We start from the raw sequence: 19,506 nt of genomic DNA on the forward strand, positions 1-19,506 counted from the left end.
TAAGCTGTTTTGGGTCCCCAGTGTAGAGAAAAGTGGGCTATAAATGAAGGAAATAATGAATATAGCTGAAAAAAGGGAGGCAGATAAAAGGTAGGCTTGTGGGAGTGGGAGGGAAGGAAGCAGTAACTTGAGAATGTGGGAACTGTGCCAGATGGGAAACAGCAAATAGCATGGGGAACGGGAATACATTGGAAGGTGAAGTGTTCCCTGCAAGTCCTTGCAGATTCCCAACTAGGTCTAGTCCAGCTGGCACCTTTCAACAGGATTTAGCCTTGTGGCTGGTGCCACACAACTCAGCCAGTTTTCCCAGATAAGGACTGTCAGACACATGGAAGAAAATAAATTTCAAGACAGAGGAAAATAAAGGTAGGTTGGCTGGTGAGTGGGAAGGACTGAAGGAAGCAGGGGCAATTTTATTTACTGGGGCAATGTAGATCAAAGGACAATTAAAATTATCAAGGGATTGGAGCTTTATAAAATTACAGTGTGGAAAAATTGAATGGAGAGACATTTTTATCCCTTTAATACGGTAAAACCATATGGGCAATAAATTCAAGACAGATAACATACTACTTCATACAATACATATCTGGTTTATGGAATCTGGTGTCACAAAATGTGGCTTGGCTGGTTCTAAAGAGCTGACAAATTCCTTGATCAGTTTTTCAGTGACCATTAGCCATAGTTACAACATAGCCACCATGTCCAGAGGCAATGTGTTGTCAGATTCCAACCAGAAGGGCAAGCAACACAGCAGAGTGCAACTGCATTCAAACTTTGCTTGTGGCCTTCCCATAAATTGCTGGCTACTTTTAAGAAATTGGATGCTGTTCTAAACAGATTATCGATCTAATCTAGCAACGCTGCTTTGTTATCAGCTTGACACAAAACAGTGTGATCGTTGTGAACGAGGCGATGACATATCCAAAGAATCGTCTTTCGGTGTTTCTTAAATCTCTTTGCAAAATAATGACAGCTGTAGGACTCAATACTAACAGACCCGAACTTCTGAACTGGGAAAGAGCACAGAAGGAGCTGCAGAGAAACGCCTTGCAGCAGCCGAATCCCGGAAAGGTCTCCTTAGAATGTGCTTAGAGCACACGAAAGCTTACGTTCTGAATAAAAAATGGTTGGTCTTAAAGGTGACACTTGACTCCTGCTTTGTCCTACTTCCTTATATCAGTGGGTGGAAAGGGAATGCACACTCAGAAACATGCTTAATATACTAAACTCTGGCATTTGGGAGATCTACGCGCGCCCCTCCCCCCAATGCCCTTGTTTACTCGTATAGTTCCTGTTAGCGCGAGTTACCAGTAAGTAAGGGGGAACAACATGGACATTAGCGACAGGCAGGTTTGGAGATGGCCAGGCAGAAGCAGGTGGAAGAAAGGGGAGGCGGGTCAAAGCACAGGATGTTTTGGAGTGAGGCGCAGGGCACCAACAGCAAGCAAGCAGCTGAGTGGGAAGGATCAGATACTGCAGGAAGCGGCAGCCGTAACGCGCTTAGCCGAGCAGCAGCTTCCCTTCCCGGATCAGTCAAGAGAATCTGCGGCCGTTCGTTCCCCTCGTGGCGCAGCCATGGCCCGGTATTTCTCTCTGGCCGACTGCGAAGTGATTGGCTTGGACCTCGACCACACACTGTGCTGCTACAACCTGGTGGAAAGCACTCAGGTGAGAGACCACGCTAGAGGGGCTGCCGGTGGGCTTGCATTCACAGCCCAGCAACCTCCAGCGCCGTTTGCAGATCAACGCGGAGATTCTGTAGCGGCCGGCCGGTGTCTGCAATACCCGCAAGATGCCTGGCTCCTTCTGAGACCGGCTGCTTCCTTTGGGGCCGAAAGCAACGCGTGCGACAGGCGGCTGCTTCTTCATGTCATTGCCGGCGGAAAGAGACGCTCTAACGTTTTTGTGCTGTTGAAATAAGCCCGGAAGGTATTGGGCTTGATTGAATGGGTCAGCATTTTGGAAGGAAGCGGAAAGAGGCGGTGTGAGTTGGCCGGCCGGCCTGCTTAGGCGCGCCTTCTTGAAGGCCTCTTGTTTAGGATGAAAACTCGTGCTGATTTCTAAAGTTGCTGATCTCTAAAATGCTACAGAATTCCTTGTAGTCTTGGGTATCGGTCTTCGCACACAGTTTTGTCAATTCGAATAGCTCGGCTTAATCTTACAGTTCTACATTTTAAAGTTTTCTGAATAAACATAATTTATGCATTTCATTTAAAATGTATTTATGAAAACATGGTTAAAATCAATTTTTGACTAAAGCAAAAACATTCACAAACTTGCAGGCAAGAAGAATTGCGTTTCGTAGTCCGACCCCCCCCCCCCCCCCATTTCTTTATAATTCTAGATCCCATGGTCTGCCAACTCTTACTTAGAATCATAGAGTTGGAAGGGATCTCTAGGGTCATCTAGTCCAATCCCCTGCACAATGCAGGAAACTCACTTGGGGAATTTCTGGAGATTTGAGGGTGGAGTTTGGGTGGGGTTTGGGATGAGAGTGTATTCTCCAAAACAGTCATCCCAGACCCCAGGGTATCTGGAGCTGGCAACCCTAGAGGCATGTGTTATGAGGAAGAAAAGGAGTAATTCCTGAAATGATACTGCCTTCCTTTTTGGTTCTGTTAATAATTAAATTACAAAACAATTCCATTAAAATCTGGCTTTTATTAATCAAGAACAACTACCTCTTAATCAAGTAACTGTTGTTGTACTGATTTTATATGGGCTTTCATTTATATGCCATGTAACCTGTTTGTGATGAAGAGGTTTGTTTTTGTTCAGTCGCACAGTCAAGGCCATAGATTCAGCTAAATTTCCCACTAGTGGAACAGAACATCCCCCTCACCCTCCAGGCCACAGATTGCTTTGAAATACTCTTGGGGGATAGGAGACCCTAAGGAATAACATGGGGAACTGCAGTGGCAAGGAGGAACTGGTGGAGTGTCAATTTAGTCTGGATCCATCTCATGTTCAGGAGAGAGAAATTTATCTGGTGATCCCTGGCCCCAAAAGTATTTAGCTGTCCTCATCCAGAGCCAGGGCCTTTTGGATCCTGGTACATACTTGGTGGAACTCCCTGCTGAATGACATCCGGGCCCTGCGGGACTTAATCCAATTCTGCAGGGCTTGCAAAACAGATATGTTTTGCCAAGCATATGGTTGAGGACAACAATGGATTCCATCTTGCCTGGCTCCTCCTCCCTCCACTTCTCATTGGGAAAGGACACACTAAGCTGTATCCTTATGCGTCATCTGTAAGTTTTTGTTGAATTGTTAGGTGTTTTAATTGTATTAACATGATTTAATGTTTAAATGTGTATATTGGAAATGTAGTCACCCGCCCTGAGCCCTGTTGTACAGGAGAAAGTGGGTTATAAAGCAAAAACATTAATTAAATTAAATATTGTCCACCTTTTTCAGGCGCCAACCTGGTGTGATCAATAATACATGAGAACTACTGTAGCATAGTGGTCATAGTGTTGAAGTTCGTATGGGAAGATTCCACTTGCCACGAAACTTACTGGGTGGCCTTAGGCCAATCATTCTCTTTCAGCCTCACTTCCTTCACAGAGTTATGAGGATAAAAAGGAGAAGGAGAGTCCTTGAACTCGTTAAACTAAGGATAAAATAATCTAATAAACAATAGGCATATCTGTAGTGCCCTGACCTGGATAGCCCGGGCTAGCAGATCTCATGAAATCTTAGAAGCTGAGCAAGGTTAGCCTTGGTTAGTATTTGGATGAAAGACCACCATGAAAGTCCAGGGTTGCTATGCAGAGGCAGGTAGTGGCAAACCACCTCTGAACGTCTTTTGTAGTAATGGACACAAATTTTGGTCAGTTCATGGTTTGCAATGCAAAGTTCATGGCAGGTCAGCCTGCAATGAAATGTCCACCTGTCTGGAAGCTTGTGCCAGTTCATGAATGGATACATCTGCAGGTAGACTGTCTCCACTCAATCTAAATGTACCAAATCTAAAAGCAACAACTTGGAGGACATCCGGGGGGGGGGGGTGTTTCCCCTGTGACTTTGATGCCTCTAGCTTGCACAGGATCCGTTCTATACACTTCTCAACCTTCTGAAGCTGCACCTGTCAAAATGATTGCCTGACATTTTAGCAGGTGCAGGTTCAGGAGTGTATAGTGAGGATTGGATTTTATGGTGTCTGAGTTACAGCCCCCAAAGAAGGTGGCACCAGAAGAAGAAGATCATAGATTTATACCCTGCTCTTCTCTCTGAATCAGAGTCTCAGAACGGCTTACAATCTCCTTTATCTTCTTCCTCCACAACAGACACCTTGAGAGGTAGGTGGGGCTGAGAGAGCTCTCACAGAAGCTGCCCTTTCAAGGACAGCTCGTGTGAGAGCTATGGCTGACCTAAGGCCATTCCAGCAGCTGCAAGTGGAGGAGTGGGGGATAAAACCTGGTTCTCCAAGATAAGAGTCCACACACTTAATCACTACATCAAACTGACTTTCTGGGGAAATGACCAAATGGTGTCTCTAGCATGTCTCTAGCATGTGAGTGTGTGTGGGGGGGTGCAGATTCTACCTCATCATGAACCAAACAAGTTTGTTTGGCCCCTAAAAGTTCATGATGGTTGGTGGTTTACAAACTGGGTATGCCATAAACCATGAATTGAACCACATTTTCCCAGTTCATGCCATCCCTAGTCTCCTGCCTTGAAAAGCCCATGAAGTCACTATAAAAGTCAGCTGTGACTTGACAGTGGGGCGGGGGGGAGATCTATGCTACAAATAAATGTTTGGGTTAAAAAAAATTGGCATACACGGATATCCTTAAGAGGCATTCCAAAGACAAAGTGTCACCACTGAAAATGTCCTGACACTTTTAATTTCTCTATTGTGGTTCCTCATAAGGTTTCTTTGGAATTATGGTTTGAAGAGATCCCCTGACAACGATTCCTAATTTCTCCCACTCTATTGTAATTCCCAGTGTACCCTGAATGAGAGAGTAATTCTTAATTGAATTTAATTCTTAAATGAATTTAAATGTGTAATGTAGATGTGGCCAAAGTATTGCCATGTAATGATGCATTCCAAGAAATTCTTTCCGCATAATGGATGCAGCAGGATTGCAGCAAAAAAGTAGGAAGGCTGTATTCAATGAGGCATGCACGAGTAGTTCTTTGCATACTATGTAGATATTATGGTAAATATATAAAGCCTGAGGGCAGATTAGTTGGGACTGAGGAGCCACAATCTCACTGCAACATTATGCACTTTAACCGGTAGTTGCCCAGCTCTGGAATGACAATTGATTTCAAAGTCCAGACTACAGATCACCTAGAGAAAATAGCTGCTTTTGAGAGTGGACTCATGTGGCATTATGTTCCACTGAGGTCCCTCCCCCTCCCCAAATCCCAGGCTCCAACCCTGCATTTCCAGGAATTTCCCAACCCAGGGTTGGCAACCTTAAAATTACCTTGCTGAACTTGTGTTTTATCCCAAGCATTAGAAAGGAGCTGATTTTAGCCATTATAAGAAGTTCTTGAGGCATAAAGGGTGACATTTCTGGGAAAGTCATCTTTTGGTAAAGTAATCTGGTTGTCAAGTATTAATTGAGAATGTTAATAGTTCTTGTCAAGGGCGTGAGACTGGAAAGTAGACCCTGAAGTGTAAAAGTGGTACCTCTGCATATTTAATTTTATGTAGCATTAATGTTTATTTCCCTCTTAATTTGCAGCTCATATATGAAAGTTTTGCCGAGTACATGGTAGCAGAAAAAGGTTATGATAAAGAACTGCTGAATGTACCATTGGAGAGCTGGGATTTCTGGTAAATGATTTTGTATTGAAAACCAACTGAAGTGGTGTTCAGAAGACTAACAAGTCTTTATTCTCCCTTAAACCAGGCCCATGTCATCAGGTGCATGTAATATTTTTGTTTGCAGATTTCTTGCCAGTTCACTAGTTCTATTTAGAGCAACAACACATATATATTTAAGAGGATTTAAAGATGTGCTGCATTATCCTCTTCATGTACAGCTGGAAGTAAGTCTCATTAAATATTACAGGACTTATTCAAAGTATATGTGCCAGGCTGTAGCTTTAATATTGTACTGATCCAAAGGGCTCTTTAAAAAAAAAAAAGTGCTTATTTCTCACTTTCATTTTTTTTAAATACAAAAGACATCAGAACTGTCTGTGTTTGTTTTTTTATCCACCTGGAGTCCAGTCTTAAATTTTTTGGGGAAATAAATTGTAGTATTTTCATTGTTTCCTCAGAAACAATGTTCTTCTTATACTGAGCAACAGAATTGCAGGAAAACATTTTCCATAAGATCTCCAATATATAGTGACAACTAATTTCAAATATTAGTTATCACATTTTCCTGTTTTGGAGGCTCTGGGATTATAGCAGCACCACCTTAGTCAGAATTCTTCCAAAGTTGACGAGAGTGGGTGCTCACAATTTTGAAGCTGACCTGCATATTCCTGGGTTTTTATCAGGCTCTGGGTATTTATCAGACTCTCACACATCCTGACCTCTTTGGCTTAGTGGTTCATCTTCATTGTCTTTCTTCAGAGCTTGTGGCTGTAATCCCCCCCACACACACACATACTACAATTAGTACACTTACATGCCTGTGTGGGGCTAGTGTGTAGGAGTAGGCCAGGTAGGCAGCTGCCTAGAGCGCCACCTGGCCTACAGAGGTGCCCCCTGCTCCACTGCTCACGGCTTCCTGGGTCTGTGCAGACCTGGGAAGCCAAGAGTGGCAGGGTGCTCTCCTCTGCACCCTCCTTCACTTGCAAGGAAAGGTGGGCTCGGAGGAGGGCACGCCTCGCCTGGCCACTCTTGGCTTCCCGGATCTGCACAGACCCAGGAAGCCGTGAGCAGCAAGGCGTCATGTCATGTTGTTGTGTGCTCTCCTCCAAGCCTTCCTTTCCTTGCAAGGGAAGGTGGACTCAGAGGAGAGCATGCCCCGCCCCACTGTTCTCCGCTGCCCGGGTCTGCTCAGGGTGGGGGCAGGGTCTAGGGACCAGATCTCTGGCACCAGCCCTGTGCCTGTATATGCCCCAGACTTGTTATATGAACCTTCCTCTGGTCTTCTTGCCCCATGATTTGGCAGAATGTAGGCCATGTATTTACTGAACTGTATGACTGTTGTAACTACAAACCCACCCAAATGTGCTAAACCGCTGGCCCATGTTCCCAGTTTACACAGGTTTTGAGTAGTTCTGCTACCACAGTCTACACCATAACTCATAATCACTTTTGAATGCCAGAGTGTTTATGTATCTTTCTTTTTTTCCATTGGTAAAACAAAATACATTCAGCTGCAAAGGCCTTGTTCTGGATATGGAAGATGGGAACTTTCTTAAGCTTGCACAAGATGGAACTGTTTTAAGGTAATACTTAAAAGACATTTAGGCTAAAGTTCTAACATCATTTTCCTAAGAGTTTTCCCTCATCCTTTCAGATTGTTGTAACAAGACAACAGTCTGAAAGGCCTTTAAAGTGGCCAAATTTTGTTCTTCAGTATGTCTGTATTTATTGATATCAACCTGATGTGGCTTTGAAATTGTATTGTATGTGTGTCAGTCTTCTGATTTATGATCACGTATTCCTGGGTTTTTATCAGGCTCTGGGTATTTATCAGACTCTCATGCATCCTGACCCCTTTGGCTTATGAAGTCTAAAAGAAGTAACCAAAATTAGGTTCTTTGTGAGCTTCATTTGAAGAAATATAAGCACATGGCTCAGGTTTTTGTTCGGGGTTTTCAGAAATGGAATACTATTGGAATTAGTTACTCTTTTGTAATATTTGGAACAAAAAGTGAATTAAAATCTATAAACATGAATAAATTAATGCCTTTAACTCTTGGCATGCAAATGTGTCAAATAGGGCAAGCCATGGTACAAAACAGATGACCGCAGAAGAGATCCTTGAGAAATATGGAAGAAGAGAATGGAAACACTTTAAGACCATGAGTGGAATGGTTTCTCGTTCAGGTATTTTATTTATTTATTTATACCCAGTCTACTTTCTTACTGGAACTCAAGGTGGACTAAAATTCAACAACACAATAAGACATATAATGCATGTTGTAATATGACTGGATTACAAATTGGAAAGCAATATAATAGAAACGAAATGACATAAAAATGCAATACTGGATTACAACAACTAGGAACAATGCTGTAAAAGCAAGATATGTTAAATAAATCCTACCATAAACTACAGCCTTTACTTCTTTATATAGGAATCCGCCTAAAGAATTCCAATTTTACTATAACCCTGTTCCCTATTTATAAAAATGTCCTCCTGAATTCCCTTTTACATATTCTTCAGAATGATAAAAATTAGGGAACCTTCCTGACCTGAGGCAGGCCATTATGCCCCACTAAAATCAGCAGACCAAGCTGTTGTAAGAACACACAGGAGCAAAAGCTGGTAAAAAAGTTGGCAATTCCAATTCAATTGAGTCCCAAGTTGAGACCAAGGCTGACTGATAAGAGTTTCTGTGCTGCGTGCAGATGATTCTAGTTCAGTCTCTGTCATCTCTGGTAATATGTGATGTGAAAGACTGTGTAAGGCCCTGAAGAGTCACTGCCCTTGATAGACCAATTGTCTGACTCAGTATAAGGCAGTGTCATGTTCACAAGGCTTGTGTTGTTAATGGAAGGACTACAAAATAACTCTTAAGACTTATAAATTGTCTTCCCGTTTCAAAAAAATAAAAAAAAGATTCAACAAAAACTTCTGAAATTCATATTTTCTTTCAGGATGTTTTCCAATAAAATATTCAATGTGATATTGCAATTCTTTCTTTCTTTTTTGCAGCTAAGTATTATGTCTATGATAACTACTTTGACATGCCAGGAGCTCTTCTTTGTGCACGGATTGTGGATAGTTTAAACCAAGTAAGTGGTGGTTTAAAGGCCAGTGAAAAGAAATGCCTTGACAGCTTCAGATAGTTTTTACTTCCTGCTTTTCCTCACTATGCTCATATATTATATAATTATTTCCTTGACATTTATGCTGCAAAATGAATTTTGTCTCTGGGCTGGAATATTATGTGCCAGCTGGTTATATAGCAATGGAAGTGTTGGAAATAACTTCAGTAGATGCCCAAACAGTGGTCCTAGTTGATATGAATGGGCTTGCATTAATTTCTTTTTTAATTTGTGCATATTAGGTGTTTATATATCTATGCCCAAGCCCCACTTTAGGGCAGAGCTTACCAGAGCAGTGCTCTGGAAGCTCTGGTGGGGTTCCCAACCCTCTTGGAGCACCCCCCCCTTCTGTTTTTAAAGCAGAAGTATATTTGCAAGCTATTGTAAAGCTCCCTTTTCCTTCCCCTCATTTGCAAGCAGGAGAGAGTGAAAAGGAGGCTTCTAATGGCTGCCTACCTTCCTGCCTGTCTTTCTGGCTGTCTGCCTTCATCCTGTCTGTCTTGCTGTCTATCTTCCTTTCATTTTTCTGCCTGCCTGTATTCCTTCCTTTCATTGTTCTTCCTCTCATTCCACTCTCCATCTTTTTACACCTCTCACTTCCTTTCTTCCTCTTTTTCTTTCATTCTGTCTGCCTGTGTTCCTTCCTTTCTTTCATTTTTCTCTGTCTCACTCCTCTCTCCCCATCCTTTTTCCTACCTCTCCCTTCCTCTCATTCTATCTCATTCTTTCATTCATTCTGTCTTCTTTCCTTCTATTTTTCTTTCCTTCTTTCTCTGTTTCTCTCTTTCTGTCTTTCTCTTTCATTCAGTCTGTCTATTTTCCTTCCTTCCTTTCATTTTTCTCTCTTTCACTCACTTTTGGTGATGTCAGGGGGCATGACATATGCAAATGTTATGCTAATAAGCTCCAGCTCCTCCTTTTTACAAAATGACCCCTGTCCATGCCTATTTGTACTCTGTGAGTTGTGTGTATAGGAATACAGAATATTTGTGTTTTAGGTGGTACCAGTTTTAGACATAATACCAGATTGTGATATCTCTGCATAAATTATAATACCAGAACTGTATCTGTGTTAACTATGTTGTATGAAAATAAAACAGAAGTCCATTGGCACTCTGAAAACTTGCAAGATTTATCCCAGCATGAGCTTTCATGAGTCTGAGCTCACTTCTTCAGATGCTATGAACATCAAACAATTTTGCACAAATTTAAAAGGAAAATTACAGCAGGAGGAGGTAGAGGAATTGGGAGCATAGAGTGAATCCCATGTCATAAATCTTTTAGTTGTGTTGAGTAAGAGACTGTTCTCTGCTTAAGAGAGTTGAGTGGATTAACTTGTTAAGTGATGAGAGAGGTGACAGGTTCCAGCCTCTCTCTCATGGGGGAGAGTTGAAAAATATAATGAAACAGGATAAATAACAACAGGGAAGAAGCACTATAAGAAAATGAACTGATTTTGACTTACGAAGAACAGCCAATGGCTCCTGTTGAGCTGTTAGAAATTATAGTGAGTAAGAAAATCCATGTCTGTGTTTAAGTCATGGTAGAAGAAAGGTGGCATGGTATAGCCTGGTCTCGTTGAATCTTGGAAGCTAAACAGGGGAAATACTTGGAAGGGAGACTGCCAAAGAAGATTCTGCAGAGGAAGGCAATGGCAAACCACCTCTGCTTCTGGTTTGCCTTCAAAGCCACTTGATAGGGTGTTCCAGTCCTACAGACAGAGATTCTCATTTGAGGGATTTACAATAAACCTTTTTGGATCTAAAGTATTTACCTGAAGTCAGTAAACAGATTAACAAAACCAGAATGTGCTGTGAGCCGCCCTGAGCCACTTTGGTGGGAAGGGCGGGATATAAATCGTAAATAAATAAATAAATAAAAAGAATGATACTCAGATAAAACCTGTTGCAAGACAGGACCGAAAGAGACAGTAACAGAACACCACTAGTGGTCACTTACAGCTCTCAACTCAAAACAGTTCAACATATCATCAGCAACTCCCCAGTCTCTTTCACAAGGACTGAGGAGGCAAACCTTTTCTTGCCCACAGACAGCCTCCCCAATCTTAAACAATTCCTCACCCACAATAATACAACATCTAATTTGAGCTTGGACACTGGTAGTGGAGCTTGCAATAAACGCAGATGTCAACTTTGTTGCCACACACAGCCAGACAACACAATCACTAGACCTAACAATATCAACTGCAGTACCTCAGGCTCATTCACTTGCTCAACTTCTAACATTGTATATGCCATTAAATGCCAGCAGCATCATTCAGTTCTCTACATTGGGCAAACAGGTCAAACCCTGTGCCAAAGGATAAATGGATATAACTCCGACATCAAAAATCCCAAAACTGAGAAGCCTGTAGAACACTTCAACTTGCAAATTAGGAATGGGCACAGACCCGAACACCGAACAAAATCTGGCCCAGACTTTACCTTGTTTGAGGTTCGGACAGTTTCATTTGAAAGTCACATGTTCGGACCAGGAAGTCTCCGAACTTTCTGCCTGGTTCGGAACCTCTTGAGCACTCTTGGCAGAGAAACTCCACCCATGGAGTTTCACTCTGAAAAGTGGGTATGGGTGGGATATTTCCAGCCATCGAGGGACCAATAGTGACAGTCTGAAGCTGACAGGCAAGTCTGATTTTCAATGACAGGCATCGATCTGACTTCCTCAGGATGGTGGTGGGGGAAATGTATATAATCACTGGAGGCGCATTCCTGTCCTCTGTTTGCATCTGTTTTTTGCAAGTCTTGTTCTCCTTGCGCATGAAAGAATATCTTTTGGTGGACTGAGGGGGGTGGAATTACTGGGGTGGGTGGAAAAACCAGTTGAATCTCCTGGCATCACCTCTCTTTTTTCTCCTTTCCTTGCATTCAGAGCTACATTTCTCCCCCTCCCCCCGCCTTTTTCTTTGCTGTGAGGAGTGGGAAACATGGATAGATTTTTTTCTTTTAAAACATATTTTTGATTTGATTTGGGGGTGGACTGTTCACTTTTGTGGGTTATGAAAACCGCCCTTTCTCTGCATGCTGGCTGTGGGGTCTGCTCTTCCAAAAAGCACCCCGTTTCTTCCTGCATTGCTTGAGTCTCTGCCTGGGGGGTATCCTCTCTCCTCTCCCACTCAGGCACCCAAACTATCTACAGATTTCTGAGGGGCTTGGCTAACTATCCTCTTCCCCGACTGTGGGGTACCATTTCTGCTCCTCCAAAAAAACATCCTTTCTCCTCTTCCACATATTCCCACACATTCCCTTAGCTAGTCCACCAGTGCCCCCTCCCACAGCTGTGCAGTGAGTCCTGGTTGCCAGGCTAGGTTGTCCCTGTCACCTTCCCAGGTAGGATGGAAGGCTTGGCCCCAATCAGTCATCATGTCACCAGGGCTGGGTGGCTGGTCCCAGGAAGACACAGCCACCTGCAGCCATGTGGGTGGTCCCTGGGGAAGTATCCTGGGAGTCTGATACCTGTAGCTTAACCAAGTCCAAACTGTAGTGTTCCAAAATGGCACAGGACAAACTCCCCCAAAAAGAGTTTCTGGAGACACCTTGCTTGGTGGTCTGCTACTTGGATCCCCCCAAATCTGACATGCATGTAACATGTGGGCCATGTGGAGGATCACCCCAGGGAGGAATTGTATGCGTTGAAGGCCTCTAGCTCACCCAGGTCAGTTTTTGTCGCTCCTGAACCAGCAGAGGTGACATCCCTTTGAAAAGCATTGCACTGAGTGACCTTTTTTAGGGGTCTGTAACTCAGCCCCCCGAAGTCCAGTGTGGACCAAACTTGGTGGGTACATTGAAGAGAGTGATCTGTAGACAACCTGCCATTTTGGAGCCTCGAAGCCCTGTGTGGTGCTTTTTAAAAACCGGACCAGTTCACAAACTGGTTCGCGGACCAAGCTGTGGTCCAGTTCTGTTCGTGAATCGAACCAGCATTTTCTGGTCTGTGCCCATCCCTACTTCAAATACATTCAACAGGGAACCTTAAAGCAACTGTTTAATTGCAAAGGAATTTAACAAACAGACTAGAATGAGAGATTGCTGAGTTACAAATTATTACAACACTCAAGACAATGGATATCTGATAAGCCCCCTACACATGTGAATGTCATTAGCACTACACATGCTAATACCATTCATTTCTCACATCTGTTTGTAAACTCTTTTATTAGGCTGTATGCTAATTTGCTGCTATTTACAGGTCTTACCAATTGCCTCGATCCAATCTTAGCTATATTTATTGTTCGTACGTATACATCTTGACTCAAATTAGCCCTTCCTGGCAACAGCCTCTACCACCCGCTACTTAATGGCTGATGACTTCTATTTCAAAGTATCTGAAGAAGTGTGCATGCACGTGACAGAATAAAACTTCGTTGATCTTAAAGGTGCTACTAGACTCAAACTTTGCTCTTACTGATGCCTGTGATTAATCTGCTTTGTAAAACCAAACAGAATTAGTCTGCCAGTTTAGTTGTGAATTTTGTGGTAAAAGGTTCGGTCTAGTTTTGTTCAAACACCAGTACTAGCAGTAATACAGAAATTATCAGTATATTTCAGTGGCTCAGTTTCAGGTATGACAGACTGCTAATCACTAAGACAAGATACTGTGTTGGATCCTGCCAATAATTTCTGTGTGCATGAGGGGTGGGGTCCTACTTCAGTGAAGGAAATTCTTCACCCAGCAGAAGTATCCAAGCCATTGCTTTTCAATCCCAGCTAATTGCTGAACTCAGGACTGCATAGGGAAGAAGCTGGAGGGCAAACTTCCAGAGACTCTGGCTGTCCTGGTGGTTTGTGGGACTGAACAAGTCATACTTCCAAATGATTTAATACCTAAACTCCGCTCTCTCTTCTCTGCTGATCTTTGCTGCACTAGTCTGCATAGGACCTTTTCTTCATGAGGATTCTTTATGTTTATAGCACAACGCTAACCAGAAGTATGACTTTTGGAGAGATATGATTGCTGCCATACAACATAACTATAAAACTTCAGCTTTTAAAGGTGCGTGAATTCAGCCTGTTTTATAATGGCATATGATAAAAGTGTATTGTGTTAGCATTAATATATATTTAAAGTCTGTCTTTTTGCATCTCTCCCCAAAAAGTGGATGTCATATGGCAGTTGGTTGTTTGAGGCTTGCAAGTTCAGTTGGCAAGTTGGCATGCAAAGTTCAAAGCAAAGACCTTGAACAAACTGTAAAAGTTGTTTGGATTTTCTGTACTTATATTAATGGCTGCTTCTATAGTGATGAACATCCTATTGATTTATTCTTTCTCTAAACCCAGAGATAAGGATCCAGTTGTATCTGAAAACTAGGGGTTCAAGACAGAGCCAGGCATTTAGCAGCAAACTCAGGATTCCCAATCTCATTATTCATTTCAGACATGATAAGGACAGAGGCATATTATCAAGAGAGAAGCAGCAGACAAAAGGTGCTTTCTTAACCCTGCCGCTTTTTGTCTCGACCCCCTCCCACCAGACATTGTTCTTCTCTTGACCAGAAAACCGAATCTAGGGAGAAAATCAGTTAAGGGGATAGGGCTTAGAGTTGCCAAAAGACCTGGAGAAAGACGTCTTTTCCCTTTAGCATAGAAATGGGCAGCTAAAACTCTAAATGATATGGAGATAGATAACATCCCATTAAGCCTCTATTAAAAGGACAGGGAATTTTTTCATTCTTCAGGCACCTGGCAACTCTAGTAGAGCTCTTTTTAGAAAAGTGGCAAGTCTGTGATGAACTAAGCACTCCTTCTCCTGTGTGCTTCTCCCCTGCAACCTCTTACCTTGAATTCCCACGTTGAACATTGGAAGAAAGTACATAGGTGAGAATCAGATATTGACTTTCACACATCTAGTTGCAATTTAATCAATTCTAAAGGCAAACAGATCCATAACGACACTGGGACTCTCCCAATTTGTTTCAACACCCACTCACCAGGCGGAGCACATGTTAGATTTGGTTTTTGCGTCCGGGGTTTTGGTGGACGGTATTACTGCAGAGGCGGTGCCATGGTCGGAGCACTTTGCCCTCAAGGCTCGTGTGGATGCTCCACCCCAAGCCCGTTTGGGCGGAGAGCCTATTTTGGCTCGCCCACGGAGTCTGATGGACCCTGAGCGGTTCCAAATGGCTCTGCGAGATCCCTGACTCCCTGGCGATTCCCTTGATGATCTGCTTGAGTCTTGGCATGGCCGACTATCCAGGGCCATCAACGAGATCGCACCTCGACGCCCTCTGTGCCCTCATGTTAAGCTGGCTCCGTAGTATACCCCAGAGCTGCAACAGCTGAAACAAGGGCTCAGACGGTTAGAGAGGCGATGGCGGTGTACTTGAGCAACTAGAACACCTTATAGAGAGTTTATGAGGACCTATGAGATGGCAGTCAAAGCCACAAAGAAGAACTACTTTGTGACCAAGATTGTGTTTGCAAATTCACGCCTGGCACATTTGTTTAGGATAATTTAGAATCTTACAACACTGCCTCAAGGCAGGCCAAATGCTAGGGAATTAGAGATTGGCTGTGAGGCTTTTGCAAAAATTTTTGCAGATAAAATCGCGTTGCTGCGCCACGACCTTCCCGCCACATTGGATACAGTACAAGAACTCGAGGTTCTGTGCCTATCTTCTGGTTCAGTTCTGGATACTTCGGCACACTTAGCTTGGAGGAAGTTGATGGAATCCTCTCTACTGTACACCCAACAACTTGCGATTTGGACCCATATTCCTCCTGGCTAATTAAATCTTGCCAGAGGGAACTTAGATGTCCTATGTGGGGCATCATAAATAGATCCCTCTCAGAGGGGCGTTTTCCAACACCTCTTAAAGAGGCTGTGGTCCGCCCTCTCTTGAAAAAAGGCGACATCAGATCTGGCTGAATTGGCATATTATCGGCCGGTCTCAAATCTATTATTTTTGGGTAAAATTATTGAGAGGGCAGTAGTGTTACAGTTGCAGAGTTTTCTGGATGACACTTCCGTCTTAGAGCCTCACCAGTCTGGCTTTCGCCTGGGTCATGGGATGGAGACAGTGCTGGTCGCCCTGGTGGATGACCTCCAGAGGCATCTGGATCTAGGCGGCGTGGCAGTATTGATGTTGTTGGATCTATCAGCTGCATTCGATATGGTCGCCCATCGGTTGCTGATCCACTGCCTCGCTGACACAGGGATTCGAGGGTTGACCTTGCAATGGCTTTCCTCTTTACTTGATGGTCGGGGACAAAGGGTGGCGATTGGGGGAGAACTGTCCCAAAGGCACTCGCTAGATTGTGGGGTGCCATAGGGGGCAGTGCTCTCTCCGATGTTTAAAATCTACATGCACCCCCATGCCCAGATTGCCCAGAGGTACGGGCTTGGGTGTCATCAATATGCTGATATCACCCAGCTCTATCTACTAGTGGACAGCCGGCCTGACTGCACCCCAAAAAATCTGAACCTGGCATTGTAAGCCATGGCAGGTTGGCTCAGGCGGAGTAGGTTGAAGTTGAATCCAGCAAAGACAGAGGTCCTTTGCTGAGTCGTGGCAGTCTGGGAAGGGAAATCCCCCTTCCAGTTTTTGATAGTGTGCCATTGAAAGTGGCGCAAGGTCAAGAGCTTGGGAGTGCTACTGGAGCCTTCCTTGTTAATGGAGGCCCAGATAGCAGCCACTGCTAAATCCGCTTTTTTTCACCTTAGGCGGGCAAGGCAGCTGGCTCCCTTTCTAAAACGTGATGACTTGGCAACAGTGATCCATTCAACGGTCACCTCGAGATTGGATTACTGTAATGCCCTCTACATGGGGCTGCCCTTGTGCCAACTCGGAAACTGCAACTAGTGCAGAATGCAGCGGCCAGGCTGTTACTAGGGCTCCCGAAGTGGGAGCACATATAGCTGAGGCTGTGTGAACTGCACTGGCTGCCAATTGTATACCGGATTCGTTACAAAGTGCTGGTTATTACCTTTAAAGCTCTATATGGCCGAGGACCTGCCTACCTTAGGGACCGTTTCTTCCCATATGTGCCCTGGAGAGTACTGAGATCAGGTGCACAAAATTTTTTGACAATCCCCAGGCCGGAGGAGGCCAACTTGAAGACTACAAGAGAAAGGGCCTTTTTGATCGCAGCTCCACACTGGTGGAACCAACTACCAGATGAGGTCCGGGCCCTGTGGAGTCTTGTTCAATTCCGTAGGACCCTCAAGACTACTCTCTTTCAGCTGGCCTTCTCTTAATGTGGATCCTAGCCTATTATACTGTCATCATAAATTACAAGAGGAGATCATCTATATAGCACCTGAAAATGTTAGAATTTAATTAATTGATGGTTTTAATTGTAATGTTTTTTTTTATGTAATAGCAAATATTGTGAATTGTATATTGTATGATATAATGTTTTATTATTAAACCTTGTATTTATGCCATATTTTGGAAGCCGTCCTGAGCCTGCTGCGGCGGGGAGGGCGGGATATAAATAAAATAAAATATTATTATTATTATTATTTATAGTTTCACAAACCTTAAGGATAAAATACTACCTTCCCACAGTTAATGAACATTTAATCTGGGTTTTCCAAAACCTGTGTTGTTCTGATGCTTTTTCTTGTTGCAGTATATCCTTAAGGTGTGTGAGACCTTTAAAAAATCTGTTTACCTTCAGAAGTCAAAGCAGATTAAAAAGCCCATATGAAAGGGAACTAAGAATTGTGGCAGACCTGGCACCTTTAGCTGAAATCATGCTCATCTGAAAGGGTGAGAGGGCTTAGTTGCTACATAAGGATACTCATGGAATCCATGATACATGAGGATACCCATGGAATCCATGATATGTAGCCCATCCCAAAACTGTTGACTAGGGCAGACAAGAGGGGACACCCCCAAACTTTTTAGAGTTTGTTACTGGTGCTTTCTATATTGGAGATGTGGAACTACATCTGTACTGTCATGGAGATCTGCACACAGTTTTGTGCCTGAAGACATGTGTCTTCTTTTATAGTTGATTAGATCGAGTTGATGGAGTTAAAGTTTGTTAGGTGCTGGGGAAGTGACACTGATTGATTTTAAGATTTCCCTTTGTTGCAAACTTATTTCGTTGAGAAAACCTGGAGGTGTTGTTTTCGCTTTCCTTTTAATGTAGTTTTGTAATGTATAGATGAAGGACATAGTTTGTCATTCTTCTAACAGAGACAATTCTGAATGAAATAATTTCTTAAGATGTATAACAAGACTTTATCCATTTAGTCCTATGGGGAGGTTACAGTAATATAGCTAAGGAAAAAAATTCTTAAAAGGTCCAAGAAATAAGTTTTAGGAAGATGAACAACATAAGAGAAGCCATGTTGGATCAAGCCAATGGCCCATCCAGTCCAACATTCTGTCACACAGTGGTCAAAAACTGCCATCAGGAGATTTACCAGTAGGGCTAGAACTCCAGAAGCCCTCCCACTGTTGCCTCCAAGCATCAAGAATACAAAGCATCACTGCCCCTGAAATAGTGTTCCATCAATGTTGTTTAACATCTATATGCGCCCCTTTGCCCAGATTGCCCGGAGATATGGGCTGGGTTGCCGTCAGTATGCTGATGACACCCAACTCTATCTACTGATGGACAACCAGTCGGACTGCATCCCAGAAAATCTGGACCTGGAGTTGCAAGCTGTGTCTGGGTGGCTCCAGTTGAGTTGACTGAAGCTGAATCTGTCGAAAACAGAGGTCCTTTGCCTGAGTTGTGGTGGTCCGAGTAGGGAAATTCCATTACCAGCTTTTAATGGTGCGCCTCTTACAATGGCGTTCAGGGTCAAGAGCTCGGGAGTGCTACTGGAACCTTCTCTGTCAATGGAGGCCCAGATAGCAGCCACTGCTGGATCCACCTTTTTTTTTTCATCTTAGGCAGGTAAGGCAGTTGGTTCCTTTCCTCGAGCGCGTTGACCTGGCAATGGTGATCCACGCAATGGTCACCTCGAGGCTGGACTACTGTAATGCCCTCTACATGGGGCTGCCCCTATCGTGAATCCGGTAACTACAGCTGGTGCAGAATGCGGCGGCCAGGCTGCTATTGGGGCTCTCTATGTGGGAGCACATACAGCCGGGGCTGCAGGAACTGCACTGGCTGCCAATAGTGTACTGGATTCGCTTTAAGGTGCTGGTTATTACCTACAAAGCCCTATGTGGCCAAGGACCTGCTTACCTTAGGGACCCTCTCTCCCCACATGTTCCCCAGAGAGTACTTAGATCTGGATCACAAAACCTGTATCGATCCCCAGGCTGAGGGAGGCAAGACTAAAATCTACCAGGGAGAGAGCCTTCTCGATTGTGGCCCCCTACTGGTGGAATTAACTGCCAGAAGAGATTAGAACAGGGGTCCTCAAACTACGGCCCGCGGGCCAGATGCGGCCCGCTGAGGACGTTTATGCGGCCCGCCGAGTTATGGCAAAATCAGACCGGAAGTGACGTTCGACCTAAACTCGCGTTAGCAACGCACACTTCCGGCACTGGGCTGAGACGGCGGAGACAGAGTGTGAGGTGATACCGAGGTGAGGTGAGTTCCCAGGCCGGGGTGTGTGGTGTGGGGAAGGGAGAGAGATATAGAAGACAGAGCTGACAGCCCGCG

At 43.9% G+C, this 19,506-nt stretch overlaps 1 protein-coding gene across 1 annotated transcript in view; it reads left to right on the top strand.

The window, feature by feature from the left end:
- The first annotated feature begins 1,304 nt into the window (after positions 1 to 1,304).
- NT5DC1 (5'-nucleotidase domain containing 1) overlaps positions 1,305 to 19,506 on the top strand; it is a 186,531-nt gene continuing 168,329 nt past the window's right edge. Inside the window, exons 1-6 of the mRNA XM_060238371.1 lie at positions 1,305 to 1,671; positions 5,706 to 5,797; positions 7,300 to 7,371; positions 7,869 to 7,975; positions 8,808 to 8,887; positions 13,849 to 13,930. Coding sequence (XP_060094354.1) covers positions 1,333 to 1,671; positions 5,706 to 5,797; positions 7,300 to 7,371; positions 7,869 to 7,975; positions 8,808 to 8,887; positions 13,849 to 13,930 — 772 coding nt within the window. The 5' untranslated portion in view covers positions 1,305 to 1,332. The remainder of the gene's footprint in view (positions 1,672 to 5,705; positions 5,798 to 7,299; positions 7,372 to 7,868; positions 7,976 to 8,807; positions 8,888 to 13,848; positions 13,931 to 19,506) is intronic.

The sequence above is a fragment of the Heteronotia binoei genome, chromosome 1 (assembly GCF_032191835.1).
Source record: "Heteronotia binoei isolate CCM8104 ecotype False Entrance Well chromosome 1, APGP_CSIRO_Hbin_v1, whole genome shotgun sequence".
In the NCBI taxonomy this organism is placed as follows: domain Eukaryota; kingdom Metazoa; phylum Chordata; class Lepidosauria; order Squamata; family Gekkonidae; genus Heteronotia; species Heteronotia binoei.